Raw genomic sequence first — 17,388 nt, 5'->3', positions numbered from 1 at the left:
TCGTAACAGGGTAATGGATGGAGCTACAGCGGGAAACCACAGCACAGGTCGCAGCGAGGTCCCCACTAAGAGGTCAGTACACCAGAGAAACCGTGTTGACTTGAACCGACACGACCGCCGCGAGCGTCTGCTATGTCAATGCAAAGTTTAACACTACACGCATAGTATACCCCCTGCTTTAAAACCACCACTGCACTCCTCTCTGCCCTAATGTAAATATTGGAGATAATTGTGTTCGTCTATGCGAATGCATTCATGAAACCAGTACCGTGGTCATTCATGCAGCCCAGTGAAGAGAGGCAGAAAAAACAGGCAACTCTTATTTTAAGGGAGTTTAGTTCCTACCACAGTTGGCCTACTTCAGTCAGAAATGAACATACATGTATGTCGAAGGAATTTTATCATAACTCATTTAGCAAAATGGCTAAATGAGTTATGATAAAATAGACTAGAAATTGATTTGGCCACGACTCCAATCCTATTGTCACAGATATACAGTACATATATATATATATATATATATATATATATACAGGAGACAGGTATGTGTGCAGGTCATCTATCTTTTACTTACTATATATATATATATATATGTATATATGTGTGTATATATATATCATCATCATCATAATAGTTGGAGTCTTTGAGTGATTGATTTCATGGTTTATAGCCTTACAGCTGATCATGTAGCGATGACACATGGAACAGCTTCATAGAAAGACAGTTATTCACTATCCATCAGCATTACACAGATGATCTTGTGACCAGAGTGAAGTAAGTATAATGTGTGTGTGACCCACGTTTCACCAGTAACATCAGGCCTCACCATAGACTGCTCTGGAGCAGTTGTATACAGGTAGAATGAAGCATTCTGTCCACACAGCCCTTTGTCTTAGCATTGATATAATGACCTCAGATGTATACACTGGTGGACATGCTGCCAATTTTCATATTCCGTATGACCTTCAGACATTTCTTGGCCAAATGACTTTAAAGGAACAGTGTTTCCCTTTTGAAAAATAGCCTTCTTCGCATCCTTGCAGAGAGCTTGATGAGATCCATGTTGTAAGTATGAAGCTACAGCCTCCCCCACAGCCTCAAAGCTTAGCTTCACATAAAGACTGGGAACAGAAAACAGCCAGCCTTGCTCTGTCCAACGGTAACAAAACATGTGACACGGATTGTTTGCCAGACCTTTTCTTGTATATTTTGTGTGCAGTGACTTCCTGGAGTCTTTTTTGTGATTGTGAGGTTTACTGGTAGGCCAGGCAAAATATATATATATATATATTCAGATCAATCAAATTGAATTCATCAATTGATAAATTAATTTAATAACTTTCACAAAAGTGCGCTCTTGACATTTAATATGAAACCGTAACTTATTGAATTGTATGATTAACTAATTAACTTTCACTCTAACTCAAGTTGTTATTTTGATGAGAACTTTTAAGAAAGTAAAAGCACTTTTTACTTTAGTGCCGTTTGTGGCTATTCTATCCACCTCTGATCACAACACTAACAATTTATATTACATTATTACATTACATTCATTTTGCTGACGCTTTTGTCCAGAGTGACTTATAATCATTGAGGGTTTTTTTAACCCATATCAGAGGTAGGCAGGTAGCATTAAGGGCCTTGCATAAGGGCCCACACTGGATATTAACAGCCATGGCCTAACCGAGAATTTTATGTATTAATCTACCATGGATTGGCATAGCAGTCATAGAGCCCTTAACACCAAACCCGCACTGCTGGATATCTGGCAAGTGAAATCACTCACTCTACAAACCCTTTTCAAAATCCAAAATTAGAGCCCGTGTGTGCAGTTGTTCTTGTGTATGCACAAATATAACCTTCTAGGCCTTCAAACACTAAAGACTGCCTGTAACTCTTACATAACGAAACACGGAGGATTGTTGGGGAGGACTAAGCAAACACCAAATACTTCTCTGACCAATGAGAAGAAAACTGTGGGCCTCTTGTTGAAGTCTCTCAAAGCGATGCAAGAGGCATCACATTACTTGGGCTGTGTAGAAATTTATCCCATTGCATTTGAAGGCTGTGGGAGGATTTTTTTTTGTCGCTGTGTGTACTGAATCAGATATGTCTCTGCTCTTAAAATAATAAGAGTGAATTGCGGACTCCAGTAGTGTTTGCTCTACCTAGAATTGGAAATGACGAGGAAGGAAAATCCAATAGTATATAGTCTCGTTTGCAGTCATTTTGGAGCACGCTGGAATGGACGACCCAGTGGGAACTGTAACTGATGACCGCACCAGGGTATGTTATTATTGGAGCTTCATTTCTGCTGGCGCCAGGCTTATCCTGCATCCCAGGTGGGTGGTAGTAAAATATTAAACAAATATACAGGATTTTTATAAAGATGTTAATAGTCTGTAGTCAAATTAAAGCATGCAGCCTCTGCAAATCATAAGTTTAAGGTCAATGAAAGCTTGAATTGTAAGATCAAGATCAATCTTAATGTTGTTTTTACCATAAAACACCATTAAGCGATGTATTAAAAAAAGCTGCAATGATGCTGTTTTTTTTTAATCCTTACAGTCAATTTCTTGCATGTATAGCAAACATTTTTTCCTTGTTGTTCTTGTTCTGGTGATTTGTTATAGCTTTATGTATTTCCTGTAGCAGCTGTACCACCTTTTCGGTTTTATGTGAACTGAAAATAATCCAACATCCATTATTATGTAACTACGCTGAATAGAGATATTTATAATCTGATCATGCTGGAGCTATGACATCATCGAGAGCTGCTGACCATGACACGCGTTTGGGGAAGCATGCAAACTGTTCTGTCATGGTAAGCCATTGCTTGTAACAAACAGGAAAACGAAATCACTGAGATGTAATGTGACGTGATGCATGGCTTAACTTTATGCATTATTTTCTTCTAGGGGGCAATGGGCTGTCAGACCTACGAGGTGGACAAACTCCTGAAACAGTCTCAGAGGGAAGTAGCGTGGAGCCAGAGGCAAAGGTTAACCATATCAAAGAAGAACAGCGGCACGGAGAAGGTGAGAGTGGTGTGTTTCTTTCCTGTGTGTTGGTTATAAAGCTTTCGATGAATACGCTTTGATTCGGCCTGGTGTGGACACTGGCACTGTCAGCACTTGTTGATGCCTACAGCCATAATCTGACCTCACCCTTCCCTCCTCAGCGAAGGCTACTTACTGTCACCAAGGCTCAGCATTAAATGGATGCAACCGTATGTGGCATTTATCTTATGCAGATGATTTAGCTACTAAACAAAAGGATGCTGTTCGGCTTTATCCTCTCTAAATGGTATTTGCTCATTTATAAACAAATTACATAACAAGCCATTATATAATATGCATTTTACTCTAAAAAGCATAAAATAAGCAGTTCCAACTTATTTTTTTTGCATTTGGCAGCTTTGCTATATGTTTTGTATTGGTCCATAATGTAGATACTGTAATGTATTTTTATATTTGTAGGGAACTGATGGCCTTTTAAACAAACAAAGAGACGGTGTAAGGGATTCATGGGAACTAAACATAATACGCCACAAGGATGGACAAAATGCTGAAAAAGTCAAGTGGAGAAGCACTAACATTTTTCCTTACAATAATGGTTGTAGTAGCTTTGATGCTACAATCGGGTGCACAGCCAATTTAGGAGAATATGGCTGATTAAAAAAACAATTCCAGCACATGCAGCAGAAAGTAAGTGATACACAATTAAATGCTGCTGTTTTTCCAGATGTGTGAAATGAAGATGTGTTGGTAAATAGCCTGGGTGGGTATCTTACGTTAGTGTCCATGTGCAGATTAACAGTCAGTCTGTCATTACAGGGTGGTGTGTATCTTTGTGTTGTGAGTTTGTGACTATGTGAAAACCTGCTTTGGGATGTTAGAATGGGTGGTGGAAAATGAGAAGGGTTGGCTGAGAACACAGTAGTGCAGGGAACTGTTGTGTGATGACCTGAAATCATCTTCCAGAGTGTAGTAGTATGTATGTGCACTGTTGCTTCCGTCCTTGCGCTGTGTTTGAGCAGGTATTTGTTTTTCTATTGTGATTTATTATTATGTTAACTGTTGTCATAGCTAGAGGATGGAATGTGGAATTGTCCAGTTTGACTGGAGTTCTGTTATGACGTCTGTAGCTGACATTGGAATAGTATTGTGCTGATTAAATTGCACGATGTTTACTACATCACACATGCACATAACTGGTGTGGCGTAGCCAGACTAATACTCAAATGCGTATTATTGTGGGACCTCTCAAACTTTTTAAATTTCCAGAGAGCAATGAATCATGTGATGTCTGTTGAGCGACACGAAAAAGCAACAGACTAGATGATTCCACAAAGTCTGTGAACGAGTGTTGTCGTTTTTGTGGGAGAGATTTGAAAATATTGTGTACTTTTAGTCAAATGATCGTTCATCAGCGGCAGCCATGGTTGTTTACAAAAGTTGCTTCTCTCCGCGTCGTGATATAAACCCTGCCCACAATCAGATAACGGGTTGTGATTGACCAATGGAGGGGATCCAGACAGAGTCTGGCAGAGCAAATAGCAAAATGAGCTACCAGAATTTGTCTGGCTCCCAGGCTAGCACATAACATTTTCCAGGCGGAACATTTCTAAAGAAAAGTCTGACATGATCTAAACCATCATATCGCACAGCCCTGATTTCAGCAGACTCGCGTTGCTCTTGAATGCTTGTTTTGAAGCCGAAATCTTCACACAGGACTTAGTGGAGGCAGGTGTGGACAGCATCAGAGGAGTTCACACTGTATGCAAACAGCAGGAGGCAGGACAGGACCTTCATTAAGTCAGTTCCTCTGTAGTAACAAAGATTTGCATTTATGTCTCGCTTTGGTATGAGGAGGAAAATGGATGTGATGAACTCAGCAGGACGTCTTATACTGATATAAAATGCATATCAGTATATCATTAAGACTAGATATTATCTGAGGTTATGGCTTTTCTGAATTCAGGCCTCTATCTTTTTGGTCACGAATTGCAAATTATTTATGATTGTTCTGTTTCGTGATATCTTGTGCATCAACATTTATCCCCAAAATATTTGTGTTGCTTTATCCCTTTTTTGCCTCTCAGTTTATGTGTGAGATGCCATAGCTCTTATTATTTTTGCACCTCACGCAGTATTTTGTTAATCTGCAGAAGCCTTCACAAAGGGACTGTCAAAACAGCTGTTCACACCTCCAAACTTGTCTTAGTCAGCTGAGTCAAGGCAGCCTTGAGCTCCTGTTCTGCCTCCAGACATCCGTTGACAGCTGTCCGAGCAGGTTTGGTTCCCTGGAACATACCATGGAAAGCAGGCGTCCTCTGAATCACTATTAAAAAATAAATAAACTAACACGAGACCATCAGCAGCACCAGTTAGTTTATGCCTCTTACATAGTTCTGTCCTCCCTGGTGAAGAGTGAGAAAATCCCTTGATCCCACATAGGCCAGACATAATCTGCAGCTTAGAGTTGATGATTTAAAAAAAAGAAAAAGTTCCATCAGTCTTTTGTCCTTTCCTTTTGACAGTAACTTAAAAAGCATTTATTTTTGACCTGTGTAGCTTTAATGTGCAGTTTGAGGGGGGAAAAAGTAAACCTAGAAATAAAGGATTAATCTCCTGCATACAGACACATGGAGTCCCTGATTCAAACCGCCACCACATTCACACGGCACATGCATCGTGTCGCATCTACTTCCTGTTTTTCACCAAACTGGGATTCATGTGTGTTGGAATTACATACTTAGCTTGGTTGGGAAGGCCTGAGCGAGAGCGAGCCGGTGGTCAAGCGCGCTACAGAGTAAATACAGAGGGGGAGCGGTGTTAGTGAGGACAGATAATTGAATCAGAGCGATACAAACGTTTTGTTTTATCTTATTTATTTTAAAGGTCCCATATTGTCAAAATTGAGATTTCCTGGCTTTTATTATAATCATAAGGTCTAGGGGCTTTGTAAGAACCGTAAAAGTGTCAAAACGGTCAATCCACATACAAATACACACAGCCTGCCTTTAGAAGCTTTAGGCGTCAGGACTTTAGTAAGTATGTGATGTCACAGCTACATAGTCACTGCCTTCAGCCATTCCCCCAGCACGGCCCACCCGTCATTCCGTTGCTGAGCTATCAACACCATTGCACAGGCTTCATTATTATTTATTATTATCTAATCATTGCACAGGCTTCCTAAGGATGTTAATATAAGAAACTAGTGGCTAATGCCCAGGAAGAGGGAGAGGGAGACACGCCGCCGCAGTTACAGCTGGGCGCTGCTCCGGTCCACCAGCTCCTTCAGCGTCCAGAACAGACACGGTCTCTGCAGCTTTGGCCGACACCAGTTACCGATGAATTTTGCAAAGGTAAAATAATTCTGAGCTAGTTTACAGACCTTTTTGATTAGTGTTACTGTGTTCTTCTCTCCCTTGTACTATCCACAGTCGCACATCACTACGCACATACTCCACACACTGCCCCATTCATGACAGGAGTTAGGCCACTCATGCAACACGTGTTTGCGGATGTGGTTGGTTTTCTCCTGTCGTCAACAATATGTGGTTGGCCTGGCTGTGGCCTAGCCGTGTGTTCCTCAAGAAAACAGTCGGGCCAATCAGAAGAGAGGCTCATGAGTATTAATTAGACAGGCCAAAATCGCCCTTTTCTTAGAAGAACTGAGAGGAGATGAGCTATAAAACTATATTAAGATGGTTATTGGTACTTAAAACCACAAATATATCTTCTTAAGGATATCAAGATTTCAAATAAAACCAGAAAGGTGTAAAATATGAGACCTTAAATCTGATTGTTTCATGGAGGTTATGTTGTAAAGCAGAAACAAACACAGAACACAAAATGGATCTTTTTCAAGAAAGGTTTATGTATCAGTTCTTTTTTTTTTTTACTTTTTCATCACATTTAAAAAAAATACCGTGATAATACTAATAACAATTAGTATTAAACTAATATTTTTTTAAATAAAAACAATTTTGGTCACGATAACCATAATGTTGAATTTTCATACTGTTACATCGCTTATATTTACACATTTTATTCTCTTATTTATTTATTTATTCCTTTTTATATGTTCTACATTTATTTTCTTCTTCTTGAATATGTATTTATATATAGCTTTTTTTTTCCTTTCTTCAATTTTAATTTCACAGTTCATGAAATAGGACTTTGGATGGTCATTCAACTCAATTTGGTGATGATAATTTACAAACACAGATTCTACTACTTTCCCTAGAGGAGCTCTGTTGTCCGTAGCAGCTGATGGTATAGTGTAAACATCAAGTGTGCTTCCTGCTCATTGTCAGCGCTCAGCACCTCCCCTTCAGTGTTTACACAGAAGATAGAGGACATAGGCGGGAACATTTGACATCAGTCGCATGTGAACCAAGGGGCCAACTCTGAGGCTGAGAAATGAAGCCTATGCGGAAGTGCTATAAACTGCAGTTCACTAGATGCCCGCTTGAGGCTGGCTGCAGAAGCGAGTAAATCCCCATAGAGCCCCATGTTAAAATGCCCAACTTTACAGCAGAATTAAACATGTTTACAGCCTGGTTCAAAAAACGGTTTTGGTCCCAATGACTGAACCCCCCCTTCGTGACAACTGTGGGGAGGGGGGGTTTCAAACCTTAATTTATTATATTAAGGTTTGAAATTCTGCATAATTAGGGGCGTGGAAACGTGATGGACAGGTGACGCCGCTGTTTGTTAGCCGCTCGGTGGCAGCTAGCCGCTGGCAGCGCTCGGTGTCACCTGAATTAATCCCCGCTCAGTGAACGGGACTTCTGGACCGCCGTGTCGGAGGCTTAAGGAGAACATTTCCAGCTACTACCGGATGAATAATTCGCCTGCTCGTCCCAACAGAGAAGTCCAGGAAGCTTGCACTCCTTTTGTTTCGGTAAGTTAAATGATGGTGTTGTTCTGTCTTTGCAGCCGTTAGCAGGTGTCGGTGTCTGCGCTCGGTAGCTGCTCGTTAGCTTAGCGCGCTAAAGCGCTTCTCAGCCAGATAGCCTGGGGTTAGCCTCGAGCGAGACTCCGGCTCTGCTGATGAGGCAAGCGGGATCAACACCACATGACACCGACATGAGCCGGTTAACAGGCGTCTGCGTGTGGATGGTAAATATGGTCCACCACGTTAAATACGAACAATGCAATGTAAACGTGACATTAATGCAACTGTCAAGGTACATTAAGGTTTTTTTAATGTAGTGTTCATGTCACATATGTGATTGTTGTTGGTTGTGATGGAGGTTTTTTATTGCGCATGTACGGTGACTTAAAATTTAACACAAGAAGTTTGATACATATGTTTTACCAAAACCGACACGATAGATAATTAGGATCCAGAAACAGACTTGTTGTGATCGCCTGTGACGAGGTTTGTCTGTGTAGTGTTCCTCCAGATGATCCAGACAAACTGGACCAGTGGAAGCTCAACATGAGGCAGAACTGAACTGGGCTCATCCCTTCAGCACTGACCCCAGGTCCACATATGGTTTGTGAATAACTTAATGGTCATATTTTTCCCAAGTGAAACATGAGAACAAAGGTGCCCGTAAGCTTTGATGACAATTAAATATTATATACATACTGTACTGTACATTAACTGTGTTGGTAGAACTCTGTTAAACCTAAAACTACATTCAAATACAGTTGAATATCTACAGAACACAATCACACAAACCTCTTTATTTACAAACGTGTCTTACTATTTTTTATTTGGGTCTTTGTTATTAGGTAAGGACCTCCCTGAAGGACTCCACTGTGCTGACCATGTTCTGTCTCCATGAGCACAGAAGATCACTCAGTTCTTATCATTAAATGTACTGTTACACAGCTTTTAAAATATATTTAAATCACACAAACCTGTTATTGCTTAAGTTTTATAAGTTTTATGTAGTGTATGAGTTATTTGTCAATTAATAGTCAGATTTGAATGTGAAATCTCACATATTCAGTCAGTATTAAAGACAAAAATAGTTATGATATAAACATAATTTATTTTCCAGAACCAGAAGTTATAGATTAACTCTCAGATTTATTTTTAGTGAAGGTACAAAACACAAAAAGTTGGACAATATTAAAATTATAGAACACATTTAATATACAGACTGGGCCTGTGCAAGCGGTAACAGCTGAGTACAGAATGAGCCCAGAGGTGCAGACTCCATGTGGTGGGAGGAGAAGGGGATACACTGTGGGACTGTAGGGGAGGAGAAGAGCAGAGGTAATAAGTGCTGTAGCTATAGTTGGGATTTTTCTATCAACATGGATGCACATAAACTCAACATTGCCCATGATAGTCAGGGACATGTTTAGACTTAACAAAGTGTGTCCTGAAGGCCAAATTCAATAGCAGTGACACTGCCAACTGTAGCAGCTACAGGTGCCCTTCACAAGGTGCTGGAGGTGAGTCTGCTGCAGGTCGTCTTCATGTTGACCAGCCTGATGCTACTGATCTCCCTCAGGTTGTCGTCACCACAGTGGATGTTGAGGACGTCAGCTGCTGCGCTTCCTCTGGGAGTGGAAATAGAGTGGAAGAAGATTTTTCCACCACAGTCCACCAGCCAAACAGCACGCCAAGGTCTGCAGGTCTCTGGGCACCTCGACGGACAAACTCATCACCACGTCCACATTGTGACTGTAGGATTAAAATTAATAAATGAGTGTGATAAATGCTTCAGATAATGAAAAATGTGATGTCCACTAAAGAGTGTAGCTCACATTTTTATGTTGACAACACTGTTATGTCACATCTGTAGGATAAAATGGAAGTAAAGAGCTACATCTCAGAATATTGATGAGTCTCTAATACTTGATTTTTAGACAGACTATATAACTGTAAAGTCAAGCAGCAACAACTGGTACTGGTTTGTTTTGTGCAGCAAGTGGAAGCATCACAGGTGAACTGAACAACAACCAATGTGCTGGAAGTAATAAACATATTGTAACAAATATAAAAGTGCCTTTCTTACAGTCATATTCAAAGTGATAACCTGGTACAGTAATGTCTATAGCAGTACAGGTAAGGTAGACTACCATTGACTTCTGTCAGAGTGAAAACTTGATCTGTGAACTGTTTACAACTGGTGGGGGGAATTATAGTTTTTCTGTTTTCCTGTTTGGTGTATGTTTGTCCCTTAAGTAAATGACAATAATAACTAAGACTACAAGTCAGTGTTAATAAAACATTTACTGTATGCCAAGAACACTAACCATCACATGTAACTTCTGTTTAGTTAACGTTTATTTGATTTAATTTATTAGAATCAAAATATAGTGGTGCAAACTACCACTAATACAAATAAAAAAATGTAATTTTTAAGACTTATAATTTCAGTAACAAATATCTAATTCAAACGTTGTTCCAGTGTTACTTACCAAATGTAACGTTGGCTGGGACGACTGGTACCGGAGCGCAGGTTACCGCAGTCAATAGACCCGGTGCAGCCTCGGGGCCGCGGCTAGCCGGCTCGCACTTAGCCTAGCTTATTAGCTTAGCTCCTTAGCCTCAGCTAACTGGGAAGCTTCGGCGTAGGTGATGACGTTTCAGCTACCGGTCTGCATTCGGCCCACCTCTATGTCCATATTTGGATTAGCCGGGTAAGGGAGGAGTCGATCCCTGCCAACATGGCGACGGCCGAGCCGCTGCGGAACCGCCCACTTTGGGCTTCAAAACCGGCTTGCAGAAACCAATGGGTGACGTCACGGAAGCTACGTCCATGTTTATATACAGTCTATGGTGTGAACCCACAGTGCCTTGGGTGTTAAACAGCCACTGTGCAATATAGGCTCTCGTTTGCAATTGCAGAGAGGGTCCTGCTGGAGGGGGAGGGAAGGTTCTAAACAGAGGCAAGGAGCTACTGTGGTTGCTAGGCATCCACTCTGAGGAAAACATGTCTGTTTTGGGCCCTGCTCCTCCTCTGCTTTTCCCTAACAGAGTGCAGCACCACTGTGAGCCACAGAGGGCAGCCACACTGCACATGGTCTGCTGATCTTCTCCATCTCCCTGTACAGGAAAAAATCCCAACCCAGGATGGCCCAAATAATCCCCTATAATACCATTCTGCATTTGATTTCCTGATCTGTGATTGGATGCTAATGGTTGTGATGCTGTTTGGGAGAGCTGATTGGTCTAGCCCACCATTCAGTGCTTTGTCAAGCCAAGCCTCCAGGGCAGCCTGTGTGGCATAATGACCTATGACGAGGAGAGGCAGAGCACCCGTTTCAGCGTGCAAAAAAAATCACTGCTACAAATCTGGGAACAGAGACCAAGCAAAGACCAAGGGGGACGCCACCTCACATGACCTTGCCATCTTCAATCATGGCTGGTGATCAGTGGTGGTTAGGTGGGCAGGCGGAATGATGGAGCATGTTGCTGGGAGGGTTTATTGATGGGATTGTGTGTGACTGCTGAGAATAAGAAAGAGAATGACCAATTCTGATTAAGGGAGACGAAAGGCATCCTGGAGAGGGAGCACTGCTCAGTGCTGCTGCACATTATACCGCCTCTGCATCCCTGCATATCTGCGTCTCTCTGACTAAGCGTGTGTGTGTGTCTGTGAGAAAGTGAGGGAGAGCGAGAGAGGGGGGAAAGGGGGCGTGTTGATGTGTGTGCTCTGCTGCACAGCCACTGTAGTGTGAGCTGAATGATGCTCGCTGGCTGACTCTCTCTCTCCCTGCCCTGCCTGGCTGTGCCTCTTTCTGCCGAGCACTGATGAACCATTTTATGCTACCGAGCTGCCATAGCCATCATCCCAGTCCCGCTGAAGGCTTCTTTTCTGTCCTGCCAACACCGTAGGAAATACTTGCCATTGCATCAGTCTTTTAACTGCTGCTTCTAAGGTACTGTACTGTCCACTCCCTGCTGTCAAGCCTTGTGTTTTTCTGAGCCAAGGATTGTTGTTCTGGCTCTGCTGCAAGATCCCTGTACTGCTGCTGCTGCTGCTGCTGCGACTGAAGGGATAAGGATGATCATAACATGTCTTAGTGTCTTCAACTCTTAGCGGCTAAGATAACTGAAATGTACTCTTCTGCCTATCACACACTCATAGCCGTCTACCCTGCCATGCATTTCTTAAGAGATGGATCAGTCCTTTTTAAGTTGCTCTGCACATGAAAGCAGGTTTGACAGCAGCGTGAGGAGCCAGAGGACATTGCACATCATTTGCATGCAGTAAGGATTCACTGCCATATTTTTTTCTATTCTGTTTCAGTTTCTTGTCCTAGCTGAAAAACATACCGCAGGATGGTGAAAGAGTACTTCAGTCGGCAAAGCAGGAGCCGTGTGTTAATTGTCTGTGGGTGATATAAAATGATTGTTGTGGTTGAGGTTGGTTGAGGTTTGTCACTGCCATGCTTGTCAGAAGGGGCTTTCTATAAAGTCTACATGCATAGTAGAGGAGTCAGTTTTAAGAAGAGAAAATCATTAGGGTTGCTGGAATTATGGAGGTATGAATGCTGTCATGATCATCAGACATTGATCCGTTTGCTCGCATGAAATGTATTGAACATGTCTGCATCGTCTACCAGTAGACTATTATCAATTCCAAAATGTGTCCTTGGATTTGTGTGTAAACATTATGAACTACTGTGTGGTGAAGGGGGCATTAATAGATGCGTAAAGGAGACAAATGTATCTGTTTGTTCTGTCATTAGCCTCAGAGTTTGCAATGAGACAAGATCCTATAGGTGGCAGTCATGAGAACAGAGGGCAGCAGTGGGCTGAACTGAGATTTTCACAGTGAGAAAATATGTTATTTGTGTGTATGTGTGTGCGTTTGTCCACAGATATGAACATCTCAAATGGATGACCTCCCAAGGTCACACATTTGAAGAGCCTCCGTAATTAGGACTGTCAGTCTCGACCCACACCTCAGAGAACTCTACAAACTACCATTCATACTGTACTGTGCCTCCTGCCCACCTTGACAGGCAGACATGGCCATTCATCATTTCACTGGTTATCCCTGAGCTGCCATCAAGGGAATTTTATCTTCACTCTGCACTGGACATAGGTATTCATTTTTCTAACCCAAATTTGTTCGCTCAGCAGTGAGGTGATTGCAAGAGAAGAAGTGGGGAGGCTGTTGTTTGTGGTGGGGGAATTCAGGGAGGGAAGAAGAGTACTGTTGAGCATTATTATTTTAATCCAGCCTTAGGTCAAATAATATTTACATAAAATTCTTGATGTTTATTTCCTCCTTCTGGTAGCACCAGATGGGTGGGGTTTATCGCATTGAGGGCTCAGATATTTTGTTTCTGTCACAGAAAACTATTGGGAGAGCCATTTGGTATTTGCTCAAATGATACTAGATATTTGAGAGTTTTAAAATCTGATATTGATATATCAGCCATTATTTGCATTTATAAGTGTCAGTTTTTCCGTAATTATAAGTATCAGTCTGGTAGAGATTAAAGCAGCTGTTATACAACCCCTCTATCCCCCAATATGTTTACATTACATGTCACTAACCGTGTTTGTGTTTTCTATATCTCCTAGCGTATCTCTGACCCCAGAGCTGCAGGACCCAAACCCGTCATTATTATTATTGTTATTATATTATTATTATTATCAATAATAATAACAACAACATAATTGTATATATATATTTGGCGTCTATATATATTTTTTAAGTATAAGTATCAGTCTGGTAGAGATTAAAGCAGTGGTTGTACAACTGTCCTCTCTCTCTTTCTTCTGTCCTACTGTCTCTCACCCTCTTTCCGCCCACTTCTCCACTCTTACCCATTTCTCTCCTCACCCCAACCGGTCGAGACAGATGACCGCCCAAAACTGAGTCCGGTTCTGTCAGAGATTTCTTCCTGTTAAAAGGGAGTTCTTTCTCTCTACCGTCGCCAGGTGCTTTGCTCATTGTGGCATTTGTTGGGTTTTCCCTCCTAATATTGTAATATTGACCTCACTATGTAAAGTGCCTTGAGACAATGTATGTTGTGATATGGTGCTATACAAATAAAATTTTATTGAATTTGCTAAGTAAAGATCATTCAGATTTGCTATTATATAATTGGAACCAGTATTTATTGAGTGGGACTTGCATAAATAATAACATTTTTGTGAACTATGTGAAAACAACACCGACACATCACCTTTTAAGTTGTTATCGTAAGCTTGTTGGTAAAGTGCATCAATTTGGAGTCTTGTTCATGTCCACCTGGCAAGTCCGATATTTACTTTTCTCCCTTTTAGTTTTGTTTTCAGTCTCCAGCAACCAACCCCTGATGTAAATATCTTTCACTTTAGCTGCTAAATGCTCCACTATCTTCTGAGCTGGGCAGGTAGTTTTCCTTTTTCTTTAAGCTGAAAACAGCTCCCAGCTGCTGTGTCTGGAAATGAGGCTGATGGGAGCACTGGGAGGGAACCAATCGCCGCACAGCCAACAGTGAGCTAAAAGATGCTAAAATGCTCAGTAGGGGTGAGAAAAACTGCAGAGTCGGGTTCGTCACTACAAGTGGCCCCTTTGACACAGCAGACCTATAAAATTACTCCTCGGATCGGCTTTAAAGTTGCAAAATAAACTCGTCATTGCTCTCTGGGGGGTAATCTTTGTAACAGTAAGCGTTTCTAAATGACCCTCAACATATCTTTAACATTTCTGTGCAGTATTTCCTAGAGTTTTTACACTGTTACTGAAATACACACAACACAGATATACCTGTGATAAGGAGAAACTTGTATAAAAGTATACTATCACTGTGCTAATAATAACCCTCATGGATTTGTGTTGGGGAAGCTGGTCTGTTTCGGTCCATATAATAATGGCTAACACCACAAGGGCAATGTTGAGACACAATAAACAACCTTTGAGGCAATGTAGCTGGTGTGTACAGGGAAAAAATATGGTTTTAATTTTCTTTGCAATACTATTCAGTATATGGGGTTGCAGTTGAAACCTCAACATAATATGTCAGTGTATCCTCTATGTATGTACAGTGCATAGGATAATTTGGATTCCATTTCTAGTTTAATGCATTGTCTCCAGTGCTGTTGTGACCAAAAGTGAGAGAAGGACTGTGGCGCTGAACATGGTGGATGGAGGATGAAACGGTGTGAGTGTTGCCTGGCTCAGCATGGTCCTGAGTGACTGAGGCTAGGCTGTAGTAACAGCTGGAACACTGCTGCTGCTGGCGCCTGGATGTGGCCTGGATAAGGCACGTGACCCCGCCACAGTTTGAGGCATTAGTGATATGAACAGCAGGGTCCTAGCCGCTGTTACATAACACCATCTTCACTGGGAAATCTCTGTAAAGATGGCCCCGGGAAAAGTCAGTGACAGCAGAGTGAATGTGCATTATCATTGTCAGCATCTGCATCACTTGCTCTGATTGCTGGACTGTTCAGTGCATGAAAAAGCAAGTATGTGTCTCTTGTGTGTCCTGAGGATATCGCCATTTGAGGGTGGATTAATGTAGAGGTTTTGTGCAACATAAGCCTCTAGACTAGATCCGGTCTACACACATCTTCACTGTATGTCCTTGTCCACATATGTGTATCTATTTGATAGTGTCTTTGCACCAGTATGTCTGTTGCAGTTTGTATCTTCAAACATAGGCGTATGTGTATTTACAGGACGTTAGTGTTACACCATGGCTCCCGCAAATCAAGTTAAATGTAAGTAGATATGTTGTGCCAGCTATCATCACATTGGCGGTTTGACTGACTGCTGTAGTCGTGCTCATACATTCGGGGGTGGGGGGGATTGTCTACTGACTTCGCTGGAGGTCAGAGGATAGTAAACAGTAATCACCTCGGGGATCTGACTACGTTCATAATTGATTGTTCCTGGAGTTGATCAGGGCTGTCCACTCAGTCAGATGGACAACACTGATCTGGTGTAAACAGCAGGAGATTAGATGAGCCCCCCGGAAGTCGGCTGTAGCTATTTGTTGATGGGGTGATGCTATTTTGTTGTGAATGTGACACAATACTCATTTGTTTCTGTGACATTATCACAGCTTGTGTTAATGTTTAAACCTAATCAGTGTAAAAATTCTGCACACGTCCTTGATTAAAGGGATCAGGATTCCAAAATTTAAAAAAAATATTTTATCCAAAACATATATTGGATGCAGTATTTTTAGAGAGCGTGGCTCTCTCTCTCTCAACTCTGATTTAGTCGTGTGTCTGTGGTCTGTCAGGCTGTGTGCTCAGTGAGGTGGAGGGTTGTTTGGATCCCTTGTGAAAGGTGGACTATGAGGACTGTGGGCGACAGTTGGGGATGATTATTCAAATCTTGCCAAAATCCACAGGCAGTGATGATTATTTGTCAGGATTTGCTTTGTAATGAAAAAGCTTATCTTAACAGGTTCATTCTCGGCCTCTGTCTCTGTACCTGCCTGCTCACAGGTTTTGCTTGCTGTGTCTGCTTTGTACACACTACTCATTTTTCCTTTAAAAAGCAAAGTTGTTTTCAGTTTTAATGTTGCATAGGTAAATTAAACCCAACTTGCTACAGATGGAATTGAATCCTTGTTCATTTGATTAATTCAGCTTAAACAACAGTAGGCAACAAGAGCAGCATCCTTTGACATCTGAGGTGGTTGTTGACTGAAGTTTAGCGCTTGTGTTGTTTATACGGACACACTCTTCTCTGTGCCACGTTGGAGGTTAATTGCAGACCATTTGACAACATAGTCTCTGAACTGAGGATTGTTGGCTGTACAAGTTCAAGGCACACTTGCTGTTTCTACACCACTTTTAATGTTGAGGATGATTAATGGAATATTAATGTGCTCCATAGTTAAAGCTTTTTGTTTATGTGGGAATGTAATTGATTCTAATGTACCAATCAAGTGCAATTTCATAGCAGAAGCAGCTAATGCCTTCATGCCGGTGACAGCTGTGGCCACACACATTAGGTTTTCAGGCTGACCACATACCCGTCCGTATGTCCTTCCCCTGCTTACCAATGTGATGTCTCTGGACACCTTGAGGGAATTTCTTCAAATTGGGCACAAATGTTCATGATTGATGTCTGATTAGATTTTGTGCTCACATAACATGTTTTGGTTATAACTCAAGAATTCATATGCTTAATTAAGACGCCATTTAACACAAATATCTAAGTAGAATATAGGTTATGACATTTTATATCCTAAAGATCAGGTAATCTTCACTGTAACATACACCTAATATTCTGCAAAAAACTTAACACATGTTTATTAAATTATTTAAATGTCAAGACATGGAGGTAAACTGCAAATTGACTGGTCGGTGCAGGCATACAGCCGTGAGGCTGTCATTCTAGTTTTGTAGTAATTCATATTTGTTAACTTTGTGATAGGGTGCATTATACAGTGGCCCTGAAGTGCAAAACACAATGGCAAATCAGAAAACACAATGGCAAAACAG

The 17,388-nt window shown here is 41.4% G+C and overlaps 1 protein-coding gene across 21 annotated transcripts in view; it reads left to right on the top strand.

Moving 5' to 3' along the window:
• Positions 1-612: 612 nt before the first annotated feature.
• The window catches only part of rimbp2b (RIMS binding protein 2b), an 89,798-nt gene continuing 73,022 nt past the window's right edge, over positions 613-17,388 (top strand). For 6 of the 21 annotated variants that reach the window (XM_047329142.1, XM_035639530.2, XM_035639528.2 and 3 more), the window contains exons 1-2: positions 615-2,824; positions 2,919-3,038. In XM_047329142.1, coding sequence (XP_047185098.1) covers positions 2,759-2,824; positions 2,919-3,038 — 186 coding nt within the window. In that variant the 5' untranslated portion in view covers positions 615-2,758. Of the gene's footprint in view, positions 2,825-2,918; positions 3,039-11,554; positions 11,862-17,388 lie in introns of those variants that run through there. The other 15 variants (XM_035639531.2, XM_035639524.2, XM_035639527.2 and 12 more) reach the window with 6 other exon arrangements.

This window comes from Scophthalmus maximus, chromosome 19, assembly GCF_022379125.1.
Source record: "Scophthalmus maximus strain ysfricsl-2021 chromosome 19, ASM2237912v1, whole genome shotgun sequence".
NCBI lineage: Eukaryota > Metazoa > Chordata > Actinopteri > Pleuronectiformes > Scophthalmidae > Scophthalmus > Scophthalmus maximus.
The sequence above is the reverse complement of the archived record's forward strand: the minus strand, read 5'-3'. Positions and strand labels throughout refer to the sequence as shown.